This window comes from Catharus ustulatus, chromosome 2, assembly GCF_009819885.2.
Source record: "Catharus ustulatus isolate bCatUst1 chromosome 2, bCatUst1.pri.v2, whole genome shotgun sequence".
NCBI classification, from domain to species: Eukaryota; Metazoa; Chordata; class Aves; order Passeriformes; family Turdidae; genus Catharus; species Catharus ustulatus.
Genome location: NC_046222.1, coordinates 85,140,620 through 85,166,283, shown reverse-complemented (window position 1 = coordinate 85,166,283; position 25,664 = coordinate 85,140,620). Strand labels below are relative to the sequence as shown.

At 40.9% G+C, this 25,664-nt stretch overlaps 1 protein-coding gene across 1 annotated transcript in view; it reads left to right on the top strand.

The window, feature by feature from the left end:
* The window catches only part of NALCN (sodium leak channel, non-selective), a 235,583-nt gene that overhangs the window by 167,176 nt on the left and 42,743 nt on the right, over positions 1-25,664 (top strand). The window contains 2 exon segments of the mRNA XM_033051319.1: positions 9,896-10,032; positions 11,941-12,082. Of these exon segments, the coding sequence (XP_032907210.1) occupies positions 9,896-10,032; positions 11,941-12,082 (279 nt within the window).

Genomic DNA, 25,664 nt, shown 5'->3' with positions numbered 1-25,664 from the left:
TGCTAGCTGGCCAAAGCAGAAAGCATGCAGTCAGTCTTGCTAACAGTGTAACACAATTGGGCAATCTTATTCCAGTTCTCAGGTCAAGTTCTCATCTTGCTTGTCTCACGTGTGTGTTAGTATGGGATGAGCCAGTATCTGGAGAGACCATTTCCAGTTGAATGTAAGAAGTGCCTTGATGATTGTACAGCTTACTTCCCATTTGAAGGTCTGTCATTAGCTGAGATGAATGCTGTCATAGATGCTGTGGCCTGGATTCATCCTGCCTAACATTGGGAGTCAGGCATCTGATTTAAGAAACATACTGAATTCAAGTTCCCTATTTAGTCAATGGAAAAAAAGTAAATATGTGTGAAATAAATAGCCAACCCAAGATCTGAACTGACCTCTACAAGTGTCTCTTCATCACTTTTGACTATAAAAACATAACTAAATGAATTTAGGTGGCTACTTCAGTCTAAAGGCAAGAAGGTTGAATCTGTTCTGGTTAGCACATTCCTGGGGCCTGATTACAAGCTCTGACAGCACGGAATATTGGATTACCCATTTTCTTTTACTTCTATAGTACTTGCCCCTGCAGACGTAAAAATATTTGGAAATTAGGCTGAAGTGTAAACCATGTAGCAATGTTTGCCAGTCTGTAGTTGGTATGAAGTAATAGATCTGAAAAATTTATCCTATTTATCCCAGTTGATCACAGGGAAACTATGAAAATTTGGATTCCTGTCTTCTTTTAGATGAACAGACTATATCTTAGCCAAATTTTGCTAGATAAGTTTTCCATTATTTGAATTGGAATCATATCTTGTCAGCAGCATTTGTTCCTGAAGAACTGATAGGACCTACAATTATTAGAAGGAAGTTATTAAAAATCCCACATTTGTGAAATCTTACTCAATATCTGCTAAATTTGGAAGACTTAATGCGAAACTGAAGAAAAAGGTATCTAAATGAAAAGCTAGGACATAGCAGTCAGAGCACCAAACCGTACTACATAGCATATAAACCCTGTAACAGAGAGAAGTTGTTTATTAAAAAAACAGATATTGTGCTGATGATGCATGTAGTCTGGTTCCTCCATCTGTCAGGAACTTTTTCAGTTTATTTTACTCTTACATTATCAATAGTGCAGTCTCTACTCTGAATGCCAGCACCACTGTGATAGCTTCTGGTATGAATTTCACCAAAAATTCCTCATGCCAGTGCTGAACATGAGGTTCCAAAATCAATTTAGGTTCTATTTAACCATACCTACATGGGAGAATTTTTTATTGCTTGCAATGTCCCCTTTGTTTAGGTGAACCCAAAGGGCAAAATTCACTTCTGGTGAATCTAAGCAGTAAAAGAGGACAAGAGAGCAAGCTTAAACATTGAACATTTGTCAGTGCATACTGCAAAACCTTTCCCTCACTGCTGGCTCTCTCCTGTAGCTGCTGGTACTTTATTCCAGACAATACTTTGATATAGTTCAAGTAGTATTTTAACTGAGAGACTGCTTTCAAAGAAAGAAGAGACAAGGTCCACCAGGTTGGACTCTAAGACACACAGTTCTGCTGTGCTTTCCCACCTGCCACCAAACTGCCTCTAAATTAGACAATGCCCAACCCAAATGTCATCCTACAAAAGTTCTGTGTAGGGGAATTGACACAAAAGCTCACATGTTGTTTCAGATGCCTTGAAGAATTGGAAAACCTGGAGAAAAATAACTGGTAATTACAGTATGTCTCATGGCCACCACATAGGGCCTGGAAGAAACAGGAGGTGAATATTATGGCTTGAAGTCACCATGTGCCATGTGACTTTAGGCAAGGGGTTAGACATTTTTCAGCCTTTTATATATCACTTTAGACATACTAATAAGATCTACACTTCATAAATACTTATTTTTAAGACTGCAGGTGTTAGTTTTACCCAAATTCTATTTATTCAATTTTTTACACTAATTTCCAGGTTGATTTTACCTTCCTTTTATTTCATGGTGCAGGGTAGTCCAACAAAATCAACATTTCTTTTTCATTGTAAACAAAATTGCAGGTGTAAATCATAGTAACTGTACATTTGATTTGTGTTGAATTTTAAATCAAATGCAGGTACAAAAATGGTGTTACAATTTGATGACAAATCTGAGTGTGTGGTATGACAGCTTACTCATATGCATATCTTCCTTTAATATAGCTCATTCATGTCTAAAAATTTGCCAGGTCCATAGGATTTCAGAATAACAGAAAGGAAAAAAGAAGCTCATTTAATCTGCCTATGTGATTTTCAGTTTTTTAATAAATGTCATTTAATGCTAATTACTTGGGTTTTATTCAAAGCTCCTCTTGACAAGACAAAGGTGATAGTAAATCTGAGAACTTGGATAAATAAAAAATTCTGCAAAGCTGTTGGTTGAGTGCTGGTATCAGTCTGTAATGTCTTTCATCCATGTGCACTCTTTTGCTCAAAGTGTTTGGTGTTGGAGCACATGATATCCTGCTAAGCATGCAATGCAGATGCTGTATTGTCATTTTATTCTTCAAATACACCCACTAAAGAAGACTTGCAGTGAATAATGTTGATATTTAGCAGTGCACTGTGATGTACCAAACAATATTAATTTAAAATCAAGCTTGAGTGAGACCTCCTGAACTTTGGCAAAAGGTTTGAACTTTTCAGTCACCATGAAATTACAGTAATTTCACGAATACAAGCCGCACCAATTTGACCAAAATTTTGGTGGAAACCCGGAAGTGCGGCTAATATTCCGGGGCGGCTAATCTATTAACAAAATTCTAAAAGCTGCCAACACGGAAGTGAGAGCCCGCGGCAGCCCCAAGCCAAGCTGGAGCCCGGCCGGCCCCGGCAGAGGTGGGAAAGCCTGGCAGAGGCGGGGCCTGCAGTGTGGGGGGCGGGCGGCTGAGCCTGAGCCAGCAGGGCAGGGCAGGGAGGGTGGCAGAGCCCGGGTCAGCAGGGCGGGGGAGCCCGGGAGAACTGGGGCTAGCAGTGCAGGGGAGCATGGCAGAAGCAGGAAGGCCGACGGGTGGGGCTGCCTGGCAGCGGGGGAAGCCCAGCAGAATCGGGGCCAGCAGCGTGGGGGAGCCCGGCGGTGCGTGGGCCTGCAGTGCCGGCCAGGGCGAGGAAACGCGGCGGCGGTGCAGATGGGAGGGGGCGGCCAGCGAGCCTGGCAGCGGCGGCAGTGCCTGGCCCGCCGGCAGGGCAACTACGTAAACAACGCAGCAGCGACGCGGCCGGCATGCCTGCCAGCGGCGGCAGTGCCTGGCCCGCCGGCAGGGCGACTACGTAAACAACGCAGCGGCAACGCGGCCGGCATGCCTGCCAGCGGCAGCAGTGCCTGGCCCGCCGGCAGGGCGACTACGTAAACAATGCAGCGGCGACGCGGCCGGCATGCCTGCCAGCGGCGGCAGTGCCTGGCCCGCCGGCAGGGCGACTACGTAAACAACGCAGCGGCAAGGCGGCCGGCATGCCTGCCAGCGGCGGCAGTGCCTGGCCCGCTGGCAGGGCTAGGGAACGCGGCGCGGCCAGCGAGCCGGGCGGCGGCAGGCCGCCGGCAGGGCTAGGGAACGCGGCGCGGCCAGCGAGCCGGGCAGCGGCAGGCCGCCGGCAGGGCTAGGGAACGCGGCGCGGCCAGCGAGCCGGGCGGTGGCGGCGGCAGGCCGCCGGCAGGGCTAGGGAACGCGGCGCGGCGCGGCCACCGAGCCGGGCGGCGGCGGCGGCAGCCCGCCGGCAGGGCTAGGGAACGCGGCGCGGCGCGGCCACCGAGCCGGGCGGCGGCGGCGGCAGCCCGCCAGCAGGGCTAGGGAACGCGGCGCGGCCAGCGAGCCGGGCGGCGGCAGCCCGCCGGCAGGGCTAGGTAACGCGGCAGCGGGGCGGTGCTGACGGGAGAGGGGGGCCAGCGAGCCCGGCGGCGGCAGGCCGCCGGCAGGGCTAGGGAACGCGGCGCGGCCAGCGAGCCGGGCGGCGGCAGCCCGCCGGCAGGGCTAGGGAACGCGGCGCGGCCGCCGAGCCGGGCGGCGGCAGCCCGCCGGCAGGGCTAGGGAACGCGGCAGCGGGGCGGTGCTGACGGGAGAGGGGGGCCAGCGAGCCCGGCGGCGGCGGCAGCACCACCCGGCCAGCCCCGCCGAGCCGTGGCGCTGAGCTGGGCTACCCGGCCCCGTCGGCAACCATGAGCGGGCCGAGCCTTCCTGGCCCCGCCCCGAGCCAGTAAAGCCCGCTATGCCGCGATCCTGTTACTAATTGGCCAATTTGTGAAAGCTGCGCACGGATTCTCGCGACGAACGAAAGTGCGGCTAATATTCGGGGTGCGGCTTATCTATTGACAAAGACAGCAACATTGTCGAGGCACCGGAAGTGCGGCTTATAATCCGTGCGGCTTGTATTCGTGAAACTACTGTATTCTGGGCAGCTGGCCAGTTCCTAAATAGGTTGCGTGGACATCAGTGGCAAAGCTTTTAATTTGGAATTATTCATTTCAGCCTGTCAGCTGAAACAAAAGAGTTAGAGCTGTATATTTTGTATATTGCTGTATATTCTTTTAAATCATTTGATTTCATTGAAATACTTACAGAGTGTTTAAGTGAGTTCCACATGCACTTGCCTCATACACCACATGAAAACTGCATCTTTCACTCTTTCAGTTTTGGGTGTTACTGGCACCTCTTCCATGATCAGAGCTAAATGAATAGAGAACAAAACAAAAAGTTAGAATGGGTAGATCTTACCCTACCCATGATCATTAGGGTTGATGGTTAATTCTGTATCTCCTTTAGCATGTTCACACCAAAATGTTGATGTCTTAGAAACTCATTCAATGTTTTAAATTTGAGCTTTTGGTTTGTTTTGGCAAGATCAATACAGCAATTTCACAACCATAAGGCACACTGGACCATAAGGCGCACCCCCCGGGAGTCGGCAAAATTCGCAACTTTGTAGATCAGATAAGGCACACCGGACTATAGGGCGCACTTTTTTTTTTTTGCAGCGAGGCTCTGCCCCCAGCTCCCCCCGCGCAGTTGCTGGACGAGGCCCCTCCTCAACCCGGCAGCCATTGACCCCCGGGCCCACCTGTACCTCGCAGGAGGGGCGCTGCAGGCCCCCAGGCCCGCCTGTACCCGGGGGGGCCGGTCTGTGCCCACCGCCCCTCCATGCTGCCTCCCCGGGGCCGGGCTATGCCCACCGTCCCTCTGTGCCCCCTCCCCGGGGCCGGGCTATGCCTGCTGCCCCTCCATGTCCCCTCCATGGGGCCGGGACAAGCCTGCCGGGGCTCCTCCCTGCTTCCATGGGGCCGGGGCATGCCTGCCAGGGCTCATCCCCACCTCCATGGGGCCGGGGCATCCCTGCCGAGGCTCCTCCCCGCCTGCACGGGGTCGGGCTATACCTGCCGGGGTGCAGCCCCGCCTCCACCTGGCAGCTGTGGCCCTGCCGGCTCCCCACACGGCTCGCAGCTCTCACTTCTGCGTTTGCAAATTTCCGAACTTTGTAGATCATATAAAGCGCACCGGACTATAAGGTGCACTTCTGGCTTCGGGGGAAAATTTTAGTCATAAGGATGCGCCTTATGGCCATGGAATTACTGTACTTTTGGGGTTGTTTCTGTCCCTAAATGCAAATTGGTGATATTACGAGATACTCATGTTAGCTTACCCTTTGAACTGTTCAAGTGATCTTGGTCATATTACCAGACCCTGGAGCACTTCCACCTTTCAGACTGTCAGCTTCCACCTGAGAAAATCATGAGCGTTCTGAATGGGCAGACACTTCTCACATCCTGCTTCCAACAGGAAAGGATGTCAGTTGGAGGGCAGGTGTGACACTGCCTTGCATTCACCTGAATATCTGAAATGCACTGTGGCATGTCTCTTCTGCCAAACACAGGGAGAGATTATGGAAATGCAGCTCTCCTAATCAGCTCCTGATGATTGTCTCATTCCGATTCTCTAGTGATTTTTCAGCAACTCTGCTATTAAAGGAGTTGTGGTATGCACTTTAAAAGAACTCACTACTTTCACCCTGACCACATTTACAGTGATTACTATTTGGGTGGCCCTTTTTCTCATGCATAGTCATTACTTGCTGTCTCCTTTATTGTGCCCTGACTTTCACAGTCTTCCACTTTTTACCATTCATCCTGCTGTGTGTATTTAGGACAACCACTTACAAGTTCTCCTCATTTCTAAGGCCCAGATCTTAATTATACTAGAGGTGATTTTTGTAAGGAATCCTTGAAGTCAAAAATAAATTTACAACTGAAGCTGCAATAAGTAGTGTGGTTGAGACTATACCACATAACACCTGTGCCATTGTAGAGAATTGGTAGAATAAAGCAACGTCTACTGCCACCCTATTCACAGTGCATGCAGGTCAGAAGGGTTTTCTTCAGAACAGATTCAGTCTCACACTGGACTACCTGTCCCATCACACATGGGGTTCAAAGCCACCCTAAGGACCAGCCATTGCTTGTGATCCTTAAGCCTGTACTGCATTTTAGTGGAACCAAGGTGGAGCCTGTGGTTTTGTTTCCTCCAAGAAGAATCTGGTTTGCTTACCAATACAGTACATAAACTGAACCAGAAGACAGAAGAATCTGGTTTGCTTACCAATACAGCACATAAACTGAACCAGAAGACAAGAAGTGCTGATTTAGACTTCAGACTGCTCCAAACCAAATGGAGACTTGGTCATAATGCCTTTCGGTGAGAAAAGGAACACACAAACATTCTCTTCACCTTTAAGACCGCCTTTCTCACAACCGTCTTTTGGATTAAGACAATTATGTGAACAGATCAGGGAGAGCTTGGTGTTCAGGGACCTGTAAGTATTATTCAAACAACCACAGGAATTCCAAATTAAAATATCCTTTCTGACATTCCTCAGCATTTAGGTGCCATATGGAAAAGTGCATCTGGTATGTGTTCAGAGTAGACAGTTGTACTGTGTGCGTTGTGCCATTAAATCTGCTCCTGTAAACTCAAGTAGCATATAAGTAGTGAGATAGACAAAAATTTCTTCAATGGCTTTACAGATTTTAATGGCTTTGCCATCCACAAGAGAATTTATCCAGGCCAGGCTGACAAAATATTGTTGAACATTCCTCGTAAGCTCTTGGGCTGCAGAGTAAATCAAGCCAGTATGCATTTCCTTGTCAATAGTAAGAGTAATAAAGAAAACCTAAAAATCATAGAGAAAAATGTCCAGATATTTTATTTGGGTCTAGCTGTTGCTAGAAACATTTTGTACCATCATACCCCCATTTCAAATAATCCTGTACCTTTAAAAATATGTTTGTCAAGTGTTAGAGAAAGTTGAAAAATAAAGGTTCTAAGCAGCAATACAAAACAGGATGTGTGTCATGTGGAGCAACAATTACACCCTAAGTGCATGGAGAAGAACTCAGGGAAGCTAAATGCCTCACACTCCCCAATATGTAATATTATCACAGCATGAGTAATTGGAGATATTCTATAGAAATGTTTTGACTTTAGGTTGTTTTAAAGCCTATCTTAAATCATTCTCCTATCCCCTTTTTTACCTTTTGAATTGTAGAGTTTCCTGTTTTCAATATCTCCCTGCTCTGTCCTGCACTAAAACTTCAGACAACATTGCAATGCTCTCTATTCTTATACACTGACTTATGAAAACAGGAGTTCATAGCTGTAAGTGACATTGTCTGTGCCAAAAATATGCATATTTGTGCAATGTTTTCTTATTGAAAAACAAGTGTCAGAAATTGGAAACCTTTTTCCCTCTAAAAATAATCTCTCACAGAGCTTTCAACAGTACAAAGTTGCAGAAAAGCCCTGCTAGATTATCCAATTTATTTCCTTTTCAGTGAAAGATTTCTTTTGGCAATACTGTGACATTTCAGGGGTTCTGACTAGTCTGATTTTGAAATGATGAGGCACTTCCCTCAGGAGATTTCTCTGAACACTCAGAGATTTCCCCATAAAGCTAGTGATCTTTATTCTCATCCTAGAAAGTATTTTTCTGAATTTCGTTCTCTCATTCCTTTATTTGGTGTACATTATTGTATTCTTGAAGTAATTTGTTTTCAAATATTTCTTACGTAAATTTCTTACATAAACTTAATCTCCCCTGCTTTTACTTTATTATCAGTTGTGGTAAATGGGAAATAAATATTTGGACCCTTTAGTCTTTCTCTTGTTTTTCTCCCTTGTCTCAGTTGGTTTACACAGCCCTCCCCTGGTTTCATGGCTCTTTTCAGCACTATTTTGTCTTGTCAGTGAGAAAATGGTAAAATGGCATTTAGAAATTAATGCATACCCAGATATTTTCTCTTCAAAGCAGCACAGAGAGGAGCTGGGAACTTCTGTATCATTTTTCATACCTCTGTAATATCTAACCAACAGAGCTTGGTTGTGAACATAACCTTTGGCTGGTAATGCAATTGGTGCCCAAATTGGCCTTTTGATGCTATATTGAGGTTCGAGTTCTTGCTTAGTTTCTACTCTTTATCTAGTATTTTTTCAGTCTCTTATTTCCTGCCATTGTTTCTGAATGTGTCCTTTTCCTTGTTCAATGTGGTATTTGCAACTCCTCGCATTTCAATATCATGTGCACTAATGTCATCATTTCTTCCTTTTAAGGATCATTAATAAAGCAATGAAACAGGACTGGACACAATACAGATTTATGCAACATTTCCCTTTTATTCTGAATCAGCTTTACCATTAATCATTAGGCTTTGTTTGTAGCTGTTCAGTTTTCTTCAGTTTTCAGTCCACGTGACAACTTCTATCCGACTGAATATGAACTGATTTTCATTTTAAACTGTCCTGTGTCTGGAAGTGGTGATGTTGCTGATAGCATGAGAGTGCAGCAGAGCACTTTTTCTTCTATAGCATGCTGTGGGAGCATGCATTTCCCTAGGCAGGGCAAATAAGAGTTAAAGCTCTGTTTGAATTCCTGGGCAATTGCCCCTGGTAAAAATCTGTAACTGATGTCTATAAGCAGTATTCCCTTCAGGTGCTAATGGTGAAAATGTCTTTTAAAATTCAAGCTTCTAATCCTCTGCTTACAAGCAGGAGTGAGAAGAAGAATTGAAATTTCAGTTGGATGCTTTCTGGAATAGTATACAATACACATACAGTTTAAAATGGATGTGAAAATTAATTTCACTGCTTCTTTTTGACTTGGAATTTTTGTTGCAGTAACACACCTGAATTGCTACATAAGATAATCAGTATTCAGGAATCATATCTCTATATCATATCTGGTTTATCTTATATAATTTATTTAGCCATCACCTGTCCACATAGATAGATCTGCCTTTTCTGTATTTGGATGAGTGGTATTCCTTTGAATAACTGTGGATAATTATAAATGCATAGCCAAGTATCGCTGATGTAGATAGATTCTTTTGAGTCCTTTGTCATTACTTAAAATACTCATCTAAATGTAATTGTCCTGTTATTTTGTGTTCTGGGAGATGGATTATCTTAAAATTCCTGCCTTTTAAAGTCTGTGTTGTCTTTGAGAATCAAAGAGCTGTCAGCATATATAGGAAGATGTGCCTAATAAGAAAAGATCATGAGTATAAAAATCCATGAAGAAAACATAGAAATAAGCTTATTAAACATGACATAAATATGCTTTGTATTTCAAAATTAAAATTATTAGCAATCCTCCCATTTTATGTCTTTCAGTTAAAGGCATGGTCTGTTAGGCATTTGTAATCTTCTAGCACAAGCCACTAACGCATATCAAATTTGCATTCTGTAGGTCTTTGCTGCCATCTTCTGTTTCTTTAGATGATAGCCATTGTTATTATTTGAATTCTGGAAAATGAGTGGGATATTACAGAGCAAAATTTCCTTTTCTGTTTTTTTTTTGTTTGTTTGTTTGTTTTTTTGGTTTTTATTTATTTCTTTGTTTTCAGCTAAAGCAAAGTGAAGCTAATGCAGATACAAAGGAGAAGCTTCCCTTGCGTCTACGCATCTTTGAAAAATTTCCAAACAGGCCACAAATGGTGAAAATCTCGAAGCTTCCTTCAGATTTCACAGTTCCAAAAATAAGGTATTGAAATATTTCCTCTGCTAGCATGCTGTAAACTTTTCTGGGGCTACATAACTCCCAGAATATTTAACTTCTTTTTTTCTTGTGTGTTAGGCAAATAGTTCAGAATAAGAAATGAAACAGAATTAACAAATTATTCAAAAGATGTGGCATTTTGGGTATACCTAATTTCTCTCCTTTGAGGGACAGCAATCCTAGCATTCCTAATACTTCATTCATGAAAGCAGCTAGATTGATCAGAACTGACGCAAGTACAATATAATTGAAAAGTGTGTTGATTCTCCTCTTTTATTTGGATTTAGTTTCACAAAGACAAAGACAACTAGCAGTCTAGTGGATCCTCACGTAGGTTTTTAAAGCTGGGGTGAACTTACAGCAAACTATTAGAGAGGATAAAACAGACCATCTAATACCCTTTAGCCTGTGATGATCTCATCCCATGTTTGTATTTGTATAATTACCACCTGTGAAACTCACGTTAACTAAAGATCAGGTGATCTTTAAAGATCACTAAATACTCACTGATCATTCTTTACTGTGGGGGTGGTGAAGTACTGGAAAAGATTGCCCAGAGAAGTTATAGATGCTCCATCCCTGGAAGTGTTCAAGGCCAGGCTGGCTGGAGCTGTGAGCAACCTGGTCTAGTGGAAGGTATTCCCTTCCCATGGCAGGCAGGGTGGAACAAGATGATCTCTAAGGTCTCTTCAAACCCGAATCATTCTACGAATATGTGATCATCAATTAGAGTACGATTATTTTTCCTTGGTGTCAAAGAAATCTGACAGAAATCCAAAAGCTGTTCTAATATATACAGGCTGCAAAGTCTGCTAAAACAGCTCAAGCTGGCTGAACAGATCCTCTCCATGTCCATTTCAATATCCTCAACAAGTGCATGCCAGAAGAGAGGATGATGTGAAAGATTGCTGCCATTGTTCTGGGTCTCTCGAGGTTACATTTCTTTTGATTAAATTCACAAGGAAGCTAAGTCAACTGGTTTGACCTGTTTGCAGTACCTTAGCTGAGTAAAAAGAATAATGTTGGTCAGAAGGGTCAGGAAAAGCAACCTTCCAAACCTCAAGGAAACAATCAAAGGTGATTTGCTTCTAGTGTCAAAGTACTGTTTGATTATATATGGAGAGCATTCCTAGTCTTTTTTGGTATTTCTTTCTAGTTGTGTTTTTCCCAGCATATTCTGTACCCACTCATGATCCTGTTAACTACTGAAACAGACTTCAAACTAGCACTAGCAAATCATATCTTTAAATCTGAAGCTATTGTACTATGTAGAAATATCTCTCCAGAGAAAAATTAGTTTTGACATAGTTTACACTGGAAAGAAGCAACTCTACTGAACTTAAAATATGGCAAGATGAGTGTATAGTTGTAAACAGAAATGCTTCTGCTTTTTAAACATGGCATATGTGAGGCACAGAATTGCTGAAGCATCTTAATACTGACATTCAAAGCAGTTATATGAACAGATGTTGTTTGAAATCTTCAAGAAAGAATTTCATGCAGAGAGTATGTTTCCTTTGGATTATATCAGCATTTGATTTACATTGAAGCAACAACTTGCTGTTTAATGAGCTCAGAAGAGCTGAAAACTGCAAAAGGCACTTGAAATATTTAGCACATTAATTGGTAGATAAATAAATAAATAAATACCTTTTTTAATCTACATGCAAGAGATCCAACTCTCAATTCAGTTATGAATTTCTTTAATAAATCAATTCAAGTTTTATCAGTTGTTCTGGCACTCTGTTCATTTATACATGTATACCCCAGTACAACTTTTTGTCAGGAGTTTATCCATCTCAGCACTAATGGATTATGATATGTTGTAAGGAAAACCAAATATTAACTCTTCTTGGGGTTTTAATGTGTCAATATCCTCTATTTCTTCACAAGGGAAAGTTTTATGAAGCAGTTTATTGATCGCCAGCAACAAGATACCAGCTGTTTGCTGCGAAGACTTCCTTCAGCATCTTCTTCCTCATGTGACCACTCTAAAAGATCAGCAATTGAAGAAAACAGATATATTGATCAAAAGGTAAATCAAGAGTATAGGGGAGTACGAGTACATATCTTGCCTAGAGTATTGTGAGAAAAGGCATCAGATAATTCAGTTTGCAAACTACATAAAAAGTGAATGAAAGCTAGGATGATTGAACATAGGCTAAATATGTTTAATTCAGCCTAAAACAGACATCATAGCAGATCCTCTTCTGGTTTAAATTTTCCCATCTCCTTTGAATTCAATATTCAAGACTTGATACATTATTTGTTAAATGCATGCATCATCCGAAGCCAATTTTTTAAAGTAGTTTTGGTGTTAATCACTGAGAAGCTAGTGGAAAATTAAAGTTTCTGAATATCACACTGGATTTTTGAGTGCCTTGATACTATTGCAACCCTGAAAACACACTTCACTGAAGGATGTATGAAGGAAGTGTGAAGGATGGAATCGAGCCTAAATGTACATCATCTGCTTTAACAAGCAGAGCAAAATAATTGGACAAATTATTAAGATGTCCGTGTAATAACTGAAGATGAGTAGAAATTTAAAAATTACTCTAATTATTTCAAGGATATTACCTTAACTGTAAGCCTGTGAATCACTAAAAAACAGACCCTGAACTGACATATTTAATACCCATTGTGCCAAAAGCTGCTAGTCTCCCACAGATGGCTGGATTTGAAAAATACTAACTCTGCTTGGAATTATGACCATGATGATGATGATGCAGCAGCATAAGTAAATGTATGTGACTTCTGACACCTTATAAAACTAAAGAGGTGGAAAAAAAATGTGCACATGCATCATGGAAGGTAGTGGTTTCCCGGATTTCTAGTGGTGTCTACATGGATATCACTCCTTGACCACTTGTAATATTGCATCATTTAGTGACATTTTTACAGACAAAAGAAAAGTATTTTCAGTATTGTTACTTTTCAGTATTGTTCATTGTTGAATCCTCTTTGAATATTAACATCTGTGTTTTTAAAGTACATTTCAAGGTACAGAATCACAGACAAGAAAACAAAATAATCTATACATTGCTGTTATAAAGTAGAACTGGCTTTCCTAGTGTGTGTTTGCAGCCATAACCCTGGACAGCATTCATATAGGCAGAGTTGCAGAGTTGGGAGGCAGAATTGGGAAAGGAGAGTTGGGAAAAACATTACTCTTCTGATAATGAATGAAAATAGACAATTTGTAAACTAGTGTTAATTGCCATCCCTAGTTCTTTGCAAGAATCCGTTCTAGTGGCTGATGTATTCTATGGCATCGTTAAGCCAAAGCTGAGCCTCATGACCTGGGAGGGAGGACTATGGCAAAATATGGCATATCAGGCCAAGAAGGCTGTAGGAAGGAGTCAAGCCTAAATGGACATCATTTGCATTAACAAGCACAGCAGGGAAACTGGATAAGCTATTAAACTATGAGCCTAGGGGCTAACAGAACTATGCCAAATATCACTAATAATGGATCTCAAACACTGTGCCAGGGTAATCAGAGTACATTTCTACCATGTAATGAAGAGATGAACAAAGACCTTAAAGCTGTCTCAGCCACACAGGTAAGTCCACAGTATGCAATGCAGAGCTATGCAGTGGCTCAGTAGATCTGTTTACATGAATATAATTTAGGTATATTAAATTCCATCTTAATTCCTTTTGCTTGCTGTTTAGAAAAGTGAATTGTTACTGTGTTTGAAGACAGATGAATGCATGGCACAGTTTCTTCAATGAGATCTTGCAATATTAAAACAGAATGCTGCATTATTTTCAAATTTTTGCTTTCCTTCAAAAGCAAGTATGCATTATCTGACTTTAATTTTTGAATTTAAATGAACATTTGCAAACTGGTTTTGCACTGTTCAACCTGCTTTAAGCACATACTTTAGGATCCTGATGCCTCAAGGGTAGAAACAATGATGAGTAATAGTTCTGACAAATGCAGCTTAAAACAAGGTATTTGCACATTCCCATTAAGAGGAGAAAGCACTAAGAAGGATTTTTGAAAGTAATTATTCTAGCCTTCTATAGTTACAGTTGCCAAGGCAACCTCACTTTTGTATGAGAGAATCTTCTTAAAAATATCCTTAAAACAAGGTTGTAATGACTGCTTGTGCTTAAGTATTAACCTTACATCCATATTTTACTTTTCTTTGTAAAAAAGAAACGTGACAAAACATTTTGCTGATCTCTGTGCCTGTCAGGATGCCTTCTCACTGCTCCTGTTAGCAGTGGGATGGCTTCAGAAACTTTTCACATGCTTTTGCATTGTTGCTGATGAAACAAAAAGTGGAATTAAAAGGTAGAATCAAAAGGTGAGATCCTGCTGGCAGATCTGACTCTGTCCTTCCTTTGTGGCAGATGAACTGTTGCTAATCCCTCAAGTTACTCCTGGATTTATATCAGTACCTCTGCATTCCGCACCTGCTGAATTGATAAGAAGCCCTTATATTTTCCTATTTTTCCCCTTATTTCCACTTCAGCAATAGTCTTTTTTCTTTCTCTAAAAATCTTCCACTATATGGTTTTGTGTTCAGAATCAATCTATCCCATAATTTGTGATGATCAATAAAGCAGATTTTATATATGTTCTCTTATAGACTTAATTTAGTTTGTGTTTTCAGTACTGTAATTTCAGTATTATAATTACACACTTCCTTTAAAAGTTGTTTTAAGGTGTAAAGGAGGAGTAGATTTTCAGTGCATTCTTCCTTTTGTTTTTTGGGTTTTTTTTATAAGGTATTCTAACTTCTTGAAAGAATTGCAAAAAATTATTTTTGGTGTAAATCATTGTAACCATGACTACAATCCATTTGATATTACTTTCATCATGCCAAATCAAAATGACAGCTTTGGAAAACAGTTTTCTCTGCTATACCCCTTTTTTTCTAGTCAAGTCTGTGAGTTCCATCGTTTCTTCTAACTCTTTCAAATTTTTAAACTCTTATGGAAGCTATAAACTAATCAAACACCATTATAAAAAATCGCTTTTAGATACCTAAATGCCCTTTACATTTTATACATCCCCTAAGCGTTCTCTGTCAGTGTGTGGAGCCTGAGTAGGTGTATGGATACAGATTGTACCGTGTCCTTCCTTCTATATCCAATGCCAGCAACACCTGGGCTCTCCCACATACAGATGCTTGATAGGCAGCTTAGTACTGTGATTTGTTTGAGTTGTTTATTACTATTTGTAACATTTTGTGTGTAAAACTGGGTTCTCTGAAATTTACACTGCTGGAAACGCAGGATGATCATTTTACACTCTCCCCTTTAGGTCCTGCAGAGCAAATCTGCTTACACTCAGTGATCTTGCCACAGACCTACTCCCCTGCATGCTGATCTATGTGCTGATGTGGTCGGCGGGCCATGAGTTGAAGAACCCACAGTCAAATTAGATAAACCAGGGCTGTTCAGATTGGTGAGCATTGCCCTGTTTTAGTAGAAAGCATTGTGAAGGTATTTTCTGGTGAAAGGAGGAAGACTTCTTAGAAAAAGTATGAGATTATAAGAGGGATTTAGGGTATCAAATGTAGATTGTAGGTGAGGGAAAAGGATAGTTTTAGGGACAGAGAGGGAAGTGTTCTTTTATACTTCTACACTTGTAGGAAAATTTTTCACAGTATGCTGGGAATTTCCTTAGATAGCCAATGTTTCAGTAAATTCTTAGCCAGAATAACAGGATGAAATATGGAAACATAATTTTAGTGTGGTGGGTGAATGAGAAGAAAGGAAGTTGGCAGAAAATAAAGACACTTCACTGGCTTTCACATAGCCTGAGGTATATTTGCAGCAGGTTTCAGGGCCACAATTAACGTGAGACTTACAACAAATCAGGTGAAATGCATCTGAGTTGGCTGTAGAGCATTGACTTTGCCTTCTTAACTTCAAGACTGGAATGGGAGGGGCAAAGAAACCCTTCAAAGTGCTTCCCTCGGAGACATTCAACTTTTAGCAAACCTTGCAGAAAATTATTGTGAGATGGACACTTCCTAATCAGTTGCTTATCCTTGGGCGTACAACACAGCACATGGCTGTTAGATTAAAGTTCAAAACTGACAGACTCATGAGATGAACTTTGAACATGCTTATGGTTCTATATGTGCAGATAACACAGATAACCCATGTGCATGTTTACAGCAGTGGCAAAGCAGGAGTGAATTATAAAAGAAAGCACAATTGCATTTAATATAGCCATTTATTTTACAGTTCAGACTTGGAGCATCTCCCACTTAATTGAAGGAATATAATCACGTCAGCTCCCTTATTTCTCAATTTGTAGGATTAACTGGATAGTAACACACATATTTTCTCTTTTCTCTCCTCTCATCCTGTTTCTTTTCTGATTCCTTTCATATGTATGAGTTTTGGTTTTAGTTCTGCAAGCAGCCATTGCTTTGTCTGGTGGGAGCCAGATGCAGCATTAAGGTCTAGCTTCCAGGAAAGCTTCACCTCCCACACCACATGGTTCTCCCATTGATTTCCTGCTTACAGCAGAATGTACCTTTGTGAAGGGAAGTTGTGGTCAGGAAGTGAGAGGCAATCTCAGAGGTAGCCAGAGCCATTATCATTGAGGACAGTGAATATTCAGCAGCAGACCTTGTGCTGGAATCTATGTTTAACATATTTTGCTTATATCATAGATACTGCTTTTATGAGCTGCTGAGACATGCCACCTAATCTTGATGTTTTTGTTTAATCTGGATATATGTTCTAAGTTGAGGTGGGTTTTTTTTCTGATCTTGCTCAGCATCTTTAACTATTCTGTTTCTTGAGAAAAAAAAAAAAGCAAACAATCTTCTGAGAGTATTCCAAAAGAACTTTTCCTTGCAGAAAGTATTTGTAATGGTAAAAGCTGAAATAGTCTCTCAGGTTTTCTAAGGCGTATATTTTAGTATGGAAGACAGAGTGTCCCAAGACACCTTTCAGAAAACCATCAGGCATGAAGACATGCTCATATATTTTATTTGTATTTTTTCCTTAAAACCAAGGATAGACTATTTATTCATAAATTACAATTCCCAGAATTTCTGTTTCTTATTCTAATAAATTTATGTCCCAAGTTAATCAACCTCTCTGAACTTTTTTTTGGGCATTCAATTGTGCAAAGCAGAATTTTGACACAAAAGATACAGTAGTATTGTGTTCCTTATTATTCACTTCTGTGAGTAATTTGAAAGAAAAATTTTATTACTTTAACTTTGAGTAGTAAAGAAACTAATAAAGTGTAATTGCACATGTATTCCAAGGAGAAAAAAATATTTTTAAATACTACATTTTTTCTGAAGTAATTATTGCAGAATTTCATGCATATCAACAAAAATCATCCAAACTTTTTTATGTTCTTAATTTTTCTGAATTGAATTCAGTCCTACAATTTTTGTTTCCATATACCACTTATTAACTGGGCACAGTCAAGTGCTTCAAGCCTTACCTGTTTATGTCATTCACAGGATAATGCCAAAAATCTATCTTGTTATGACATTCAGAAAAGTCATTAAAACAGTGTACCTGCTGGAATGATAATGGCTTATGGATCCAGCATTTTCTTGCTCATTACAGTCATGATTTTGAAAGATGATTTTTTTCTCATGTCTGTTCTCATCAGTTCTTTCTAATGAAATTAATATATGTAAATACAGTGATATATTTCAGGTTTACTAAAAATCAGCCGACCTCTTTATCTCTTTTGCATTTTAAAGATGTTCTTGCTTTCATATAAAATGGATATGTAAAAATGTCCCTGTGTCTAAATAACCCATTTATAGATTCCTCTCATTAAGCATTTCACCAAGAGCTAACCCACTCTTTCATAACACCCATCCTCATTGGACAGGCAAGGCTGTCTCCACTTCTTGGTAATCAGTGCAGCTGTAATTCATTGAGGAAAATTCTGCACTATCCTTACAAACTATCTTCCCATAGCCTCTCCCTTGAAACTCCCTGGTCATATCTTCCATTCCCAATCCGACCCAGCCTCACAGTCCCTTCTTCCCTAGAGCTTCAAGATCCCTAGCTCTAAGTGTGGAGGAGAGCCTTCTCCTCCAACACTGTACATCCAGCCAAATGTATAAAAGCCCCCACTCAGTTTGGCCAGGAGCCCTCAGTTCCACCTGCTGTTGGCTGTCATGAGTAATCTACCCTGTGCTCTTTCTTTGTCAACTTTTCACAGGGTCTCCCTGACTCCTGCACTGGGTAGGTGGAAAACAAAAGGAAGCAAACATATCCAAGGCTGTACTTGCCAAAATGATCAGAGGAATGAATTACCTCTCCTATGAGAACAAGCTGAAGGAGGGTTTTTCAGCCTGGAGAAAGAAACTTCTGGGGAAACCTTATAGCAGCCTTTCAATAGTTGAAGGGGGCTTATAGTACGGGGATAGACGTTTTTACAAAGGCCTGTAGCAATAGGACAAGGGGTAATGATTTTAAACTAAATGAGGGTAGAGTCAGGCTATATATAAGAAAAAATATATATTATGACAGTGGTAAAACAATGAAACAAGTTTCTCACCAAGAGGGTGAGTTCCCTATTCCTGAAAACATTCACTTTCAGATTGAATGGGGCTTTAGGCATCCTGATCTAGTTGAAGATGTTCATGCACATTGCAGGGCGATTGGACTAGATATCTTTCAAGGTCCCTTCCAACCCAAACCATTCTATATTTTTACAAAAAATCTACCCATTAAACCCATGAAAGTTTAAAACCCAGGTATACCAAAGGGGAAGAAAACCAACCATGTTATTATAAGGCATAAAAGAGAGGGACTCTTCTCCTTCCCTGGAGCTGCTCCTCTGTGTGTCTGAGATTGATAAACCCCCCTTCAGGTCTTTGGAGATTTTATGACTGCTAATATTAGCCTTGTCCACATTCTCAGAATTAATTGAAAAAGGCTCTTGGTTATGAAAAGACATGTAGATTTTCCAGACCAGTAGTCAGGTAATTAGAAGAACCCTACCTTCCTTAAGAGAGAGGGAGCAATCAAGGGCTACTAAATGAACCAAGGTTATTTCAGGTCAATGACTCCCAAGAGTTAAGGAGACTATGCCCGCTTCTCATGCTAGACATCTGATCCAAAGGGACAGCCTTTGCATCCTTGTGGCACTTATTTAATGCCAGACCACTTTCTTGACTGTGTAGTGAACCTGTTTCTTGCACAGGACAACCTCACAAAGGGCCAGATTTTCTAAGTCTGAATGGAAATACTTAGTTCTACTTTGAGAGAGGGAAATGGATTAGTGATCTCTAGAGGTCCCTCGTAATTGCAGCCTTTATGCAAAGTTTTTAAAAGAGCTTAAGAAATTCCCTGCTACCTATAGGATTTAGTCATTTAACTTGCTGAAATTTTTGTGAACATTTTCTTAGGTATCTACCAAAACCTTGCAGTTTTGCCTTCCATCACTCTTCATGTGACTTTTGTCACTCTCATTTTCAAAGAGCCCAATCTCTTCAAACCAAAGATACATTAGCAGAATGTTTCTGAACAAATATTTGCATTTGAGAGCAAACTCCTGTGGGCCAGGAATATCCTGTGTTATGGATAGCTCAAGCTTTGGACAGATTCTTCCCAAATATATCCTTGCTCTTTCATAAAAATTATTCTGATACATTGCTTGTTGTACTGACTCTTCATATTTTGCTTAGAAGCTGTACATGTTTAAATAACAATATAATACCTAACAATCTGTTCATTCTGCAAGTCTGCATAAACCATCCATTGGCATACAACAAATTCCAAACTGAAACAGAAGCTTTGGATGATTTTTTTTTCCTTCCTTGGAATTTCTGCCACAGCACAGCAGACTATTCCCATATGGTCCTGCAGTTGCCTATAAGAATATTATTAACAACTCTATGCCAAAATTCCTTATTTTCATATAACACTTAAGGAATTACCTTAGAAAAATATACAGCATGCACTGCTTTTTCTACTGTCCAGCAAACATTTCAGATATTCATGTGTCATGATTTATTTATGACCTTGTCTCACCTTGTGTTCCCAAACACCCACCAACACTTGTCTCTTCTGACAAATTTCAAGTAGTCTGATACAAAAAATCATACACTACATCACCACAGATTTTGCCTATTGATAGCATACAATTTTTTATCAAATTCAAGTTGAAAATAATTGCTTTATGTAGCATTTTCTGAGGTATGGGCACTGTAAATATGTTGCTAGAGAAATACATCACACCTTAGTAAACTGAAATAGCCAGCATTTCTCAAACCATAAAACCATTCAGCCATGTCTTAGCTGGTATAAATTGGCATAGATCTTCCTGAGTTCAGCAGTGCTGTGCCGGTACATCTAGCATATCGGTCTGGTCCACAGTAATTTCCTGATATTTCACAAACGTGTTTTCATGTATAGCTTTGCTTTTGATCTTATGCCGAGGGTTTTCTTCTTCCAGGTAGAAAGCCTGGATTTTTGAAATACCTAAATTAAACATTATTATTCATAATGCCTGCAGTACCTTTTCAAAGCAGCGGGTGGCACTTGCAGAGCAACAATGTTCTGTGATTTAGCTTATTTTACAATGGTTGCTTTGTCCTTGTCGACATATGGGATTTCATGGGATGTAGCATTTAGACCAAGTTTACTCTGACTGAACTGAATTATTTTGTCTGCCTAAAGTCTGCCCTGCCAACAGCAGCAGAGAAGGATATCAGCATTTGTGGAAGAGACGCACTACCTGCAGATTTCATAATTCTGTGGTCATGTCTGTGTAAATAAACTCAAAGAAATATGAGAACCAAGACACAAGCTTTATTCATGGTTTAGTAGCAGCACACTATATCCATCTAAAACCTTTTCATCCAGGAAATACTATTGGGAATTTGCTGACCAGCCACAGTAGGTCCTTGCAGTTTAAAGTAACATGCAAGAGTTCTTTAAAGTGAGTTGCTGAAAACATATTTTAGAGTAATCAGATGCTGTTAGGTGATTTCAAGGCAGTGTAATATGCTAACAAATAGTGTTCTTTAGCAGAAAGCTATATGGCACTGTGGTTTCTGCATGAAGTGTACTTATAGGTGGTAAAAAGAAGTAAATAAATAAATAAATAAAGGCTAATAAAGATACACTGAGGGTGTCCTCACAGTACAGCACAATCTGTAATAAAAAAACTCAGCAGGCTAAACAGATATACCCTAAAATAACCTCAGTAGAGTGTACTGTACTTATTTAATTTCACATTGTCTGTTTGAGTAATGTCTTTAGTATGTTAACACTGTTTATATTTCCTCTGCAACATTCCAGAACTCGGCAGGTATCACAAGTTTTAATTGCCAGCCTCATTTGACACCAGCATGAGGCATCTAGACATTATTAAAGAAAATACTGATCATCACCCCATTTTCTGTTTGTACAGTCCCATTGCATTTGCCTGGTGTGCTATGCAAATTTGCAAAATTAAATGGGAAGTAGTTTCGTTTATTTATCGAATACAGGAAAAAGGATGCATATTTTAAAAATCTATAGTAATGTTTGATTTTCTTTAGCCTGCGTATTGATGTGTGTTGCTACTTTACTGGCTAGTGACGCCTTTGAATATGAGAAATAGATCAATTGTAACTATTTAAAAATATATTCTTGTATTGCTTCTTCTGGATATTTTTAACTCAAGATAAATTCACCAGTGTTCTGCTGAAGGAAGGGCTCCTGATTCCTAAAGAGAAATTAAGACCATTCTCTTCAAAAGTCATAATCCTTGGAAGTGCCTAGGTTGTTTTGTGAATTCCACTTTGGACCACTGAGATCTCTAGGAACCAAGCTCCAGAATCTTGTACATGCCTATGTATTCCTGGATTAAAGAATGGATACCTGACTCCAATGTAAATTCCATCACAGTGCAGACACAGACAAGATTGTAAAAAAACCTTCAAAACTTTGCCTAAGCTGCAATCCATTGGATGTGCTTAAGCCAAGGTCAGTGCGTAAAGATGTCCTGTCTCAGCTGCAAGTTTCACAGCTGGTCCTGAAATAAGAGTGAAGGAAAAATAAATGCACTCTGCACAAATAATGTGATGCAGCACCCTGTTCTCATGCCTTTCTCCATTCCTATGACTTCTTAGGCATGGAGCAGCTGGGGTCACTTGGTCTCTTCTGCCTGGAGAAAAGAGTGAGAGGAAATCTCATCACAATCTGCAACTTCCTCATGAGGGGAAGAGGAGAGGCAGGCACTGATATCTTCTCTGTGATGACCAGTGACAGGATCAGAGGGAATGACCTGGAGCTGTATCAGGAGAGGTTTAGGTTGGATATATAGAAAAAAGGCTCTTCACCCAGAGGATGGTTGGGTTCTGGAACAGGCTCCCCAAGGCAGTGGTCACAGCACTAGCTTGACAGAGTTCAAGAAGTGTTAGGACAATGCTGTCAGGTACATGGTGTGACTCTTCACATGACCTGTGCAGTGGGAGGAGTTGGATTTCATGATCCTCTGGGTCCGTTCCAAGCATATTCAGTGATTCTATAATTCTATTATTTATTTGTTCAAGCATCACTAAATAAAATTCATTAACAGCTTTGAAAATGCAAACAGAACCCAGTTTTTTCTCTCCCATCTCAGTGGCTCCATACATGTACACCCTCCTACAGCTTCCCTTTGCCTCTCTGGCTGATGCATCTCTGGCTATGTGACAGCCAAGTATCATAGTACAGCACTGCTCTTGCACATCCCCAGCAGAAAGCTGTGATCTTCATTGAAGGCATCAAGCACAGGGCATCAAACCATTTCCAGCTGGAGTGGCATAGGTATTTAGCAGTGTTTTTATGCAAAAAATACACCACTGTCTGCTTTGTTAGTTTTGCTGCCTAGAGCAAGGGTTTAGCAGTCCCTGACAGTCTGTAAGTAGCCCTTGTCCTAAACCTGCCAGCACCTTTTCTTTAGATGTCCTTATTCTTGCTGGTACTAGGTAATTTAACATTTGGCTTGTGGAAGCACTAAGTGACCGCTCAACATCCTTATGGAGTCTTTGGAAATGCATAGACACCCCATTCCTGCTTTCCCAGGGCATGTTTCCTTGTTGACAACCTGGGTGATTTTCCTTGTTTGGGCCACAAAGGCCAAGGAGTTCTGTCACCTAATTTAAACACTGGAAAGCAATGGTCTATGACCATTGCTCCAGATAAGGAGCTGTAGAAAATTTCAAGAAAAATTTATGTGACTCTGCTTCTTTAACTGAAATCAATGCAAAAAAACTAGAAATTTGGTAGGAAATTAATGCTTCCTATGTTTGAAATCTTTTCAGTTTCTAAGATGTTAATGGGAATTGTTACTAGAAATAGATAAACATAACACAGTTCTAGGTAGTGCACTTTTTTCTTTGATGTTCCATGTAGTTACAATTATTCTAAAGCATTTATTTATAACAAGAAAAAAGATCTGAGACGAAACTTCTGGTTTTCCACCCTCATTGTTCCCATAATTTTGAGTCCTAAAAACTTGTTTGCTAGCATCTTGTGAGATAGGTGCTCCTGTGATTTAAAGGCTTTTTCTGCAATTCTGATAAGGGAATAAAGGTTACACAGGACTCCACTAGCATTAATTTCACAGATATTAGAAAAAGGAAATATGTGAAAGAGTTGCCATTGCTTTCAGCATTATATCAGATGTATCTAAATCCACAATAAAGTATAATGCTGTTAAATTCACTAAACCTGTGCCAAGATACTGCAAATAAGTTAAAACCTACACAAACATGTTTCAATATATGACATATTTATGCCTACAGAATATTATTATAATGGTATATCACTTCCCTGTCTAACCATCCAGGAGTCCCTTTGGCATCACCTGAGCTGGTACCAAGTCCCCTCACCAGCTACACACTCCACACTCACACAGTCACACCAGGTTTCCTCACCACCTCAACCCCAGATTTTGTTCCCAAAGAGTCCCAGACATCCAGATCCTTAAAATGATTTAATCTTGGTACAATAACTGAATAAAAAAATAGCAGCTTGAGCTGCGTGCTTCCAAGGAGAGACCCCAAGCTAAGGCACCCTGGGCATTTATACCCTCACAGTCTAAGCAAACAAAAGTCTGGGATCATCAGCTCCTGCCATGTCTTTGAGTGCCACAGGTCCCCATGGCCTTAGTTAGGCAAAGGGTCATCAGTTCACAGCCTCTTGCACCCCAAGAGCTCAACCTGCAGCTCACACTGCAGCTACACACCCAGCTGCCTGCACTGGATGTGTTCCTCAACAGGTATAATCTCATACTGGTATTTTCAGTTTATTTTTGTGTTAACCATATCCAGGTAATGGAAATTTTTCTTGTTTATATTCAAATATTCGAGAAGTTTATTACTCTTTCTGTAATCTTAACTGAAATTCCAATACCTTATCTTTCAAACTACATTCTGAAGTGTTGCATACCTCATTTCTATTTTCAAGTTGCCAGTTGTTTAAGGAACTGTCCTGGTTTGGAGGACAGGTCCTGCCAAGAAAAAGGCAGGAACTCCTCCTGAAATGGAGAGTGACAATCCCCTCCCTCCAATTTATTACAATTTGGAAATTAAGGGGCTCTCAGGCAAAGGTATGCGTTTAGGAATAACAGTTCTTTAGTGATATATCTACAAGGCAAACAAGAACAACATCAACTATGAAAATCAGCAACGAAACAGAAAAAAAAGGGGAAAAAACTCAGTTCCAGTCCCTTTTCCAGTCGCAGACACTCTTTTCCTCTGCACGGTCCCAGTGGGGACCAGGGCAGGGCCCTCGCAGCCACGGCGACAGCAGCAGGAGCAGGGAGGTGGAGGCAGAGGCGGCAGGCCGTGTCCCAGGTGGGAGAAGGGTGAAGGAAAGCTCCGCTCACTGTTTGGGTCCCGGTTCTCAGCGCTGTTCTCAGAGGCAGGAGGCTGTAGCAGTGCAGGGTGCACGGCAAATCTGACCGCAGAGCACCTCGTTCCTCCGCGTTCCGACCAGCGAGGATCCCCAGGAAAAAACAAGCAGCCACCCCAACCCCCAAATCCCTCCATACTAAGGGAGGGAGACAGCCCCCACCCATCCCTTTGTCTTGAGCAATCAAAAGCTGCTCGCCCAGCAGACTTCCTTAGCATGATAATGGGAAAAATTCTCCACAGAGGAGGAAGAGTAAAACCCCCTCAACCCTTAACAGGAGCCCACAGATTCTCAAAATGGAGGTGTTTTCAAATCATCTGTGTTATTACTTCTACAGGCTGTACAGAGAAGAGCTAGGACATGAGAAAGGTTAAAGGGCCTCTCATTTGTAACGGCAAGGGGTAGGAAAGAGATTGTAGCTTGCTGTTACAATTGTGGTTTAAAAAGCAATATCTATTTTATTAAGTACAGCCAGTATAATTAATAAGTTTTTAAAGTATTTTCTAGGCTTCTGTTTCTCCACAAAGTAAGATATTGCTGTGACTCAAAGTCAATATGAGTCTTCAGAGGAGTTCTGGCAAAATTATTTGTCAAATTACGCTGGATTTGAGCTGTTGTTTTAGAAAATTTAAAGAACGTGCAAAGAAATGTGCTTAAAGATTTCATCTGAGATTGATCAAAACCAGGACACAGATTACTAAGAGTTTCCAAATCTCTCTCAACCATTTTCTTCAAGATAACAATCTCCAAACAGTTGACATATTTAA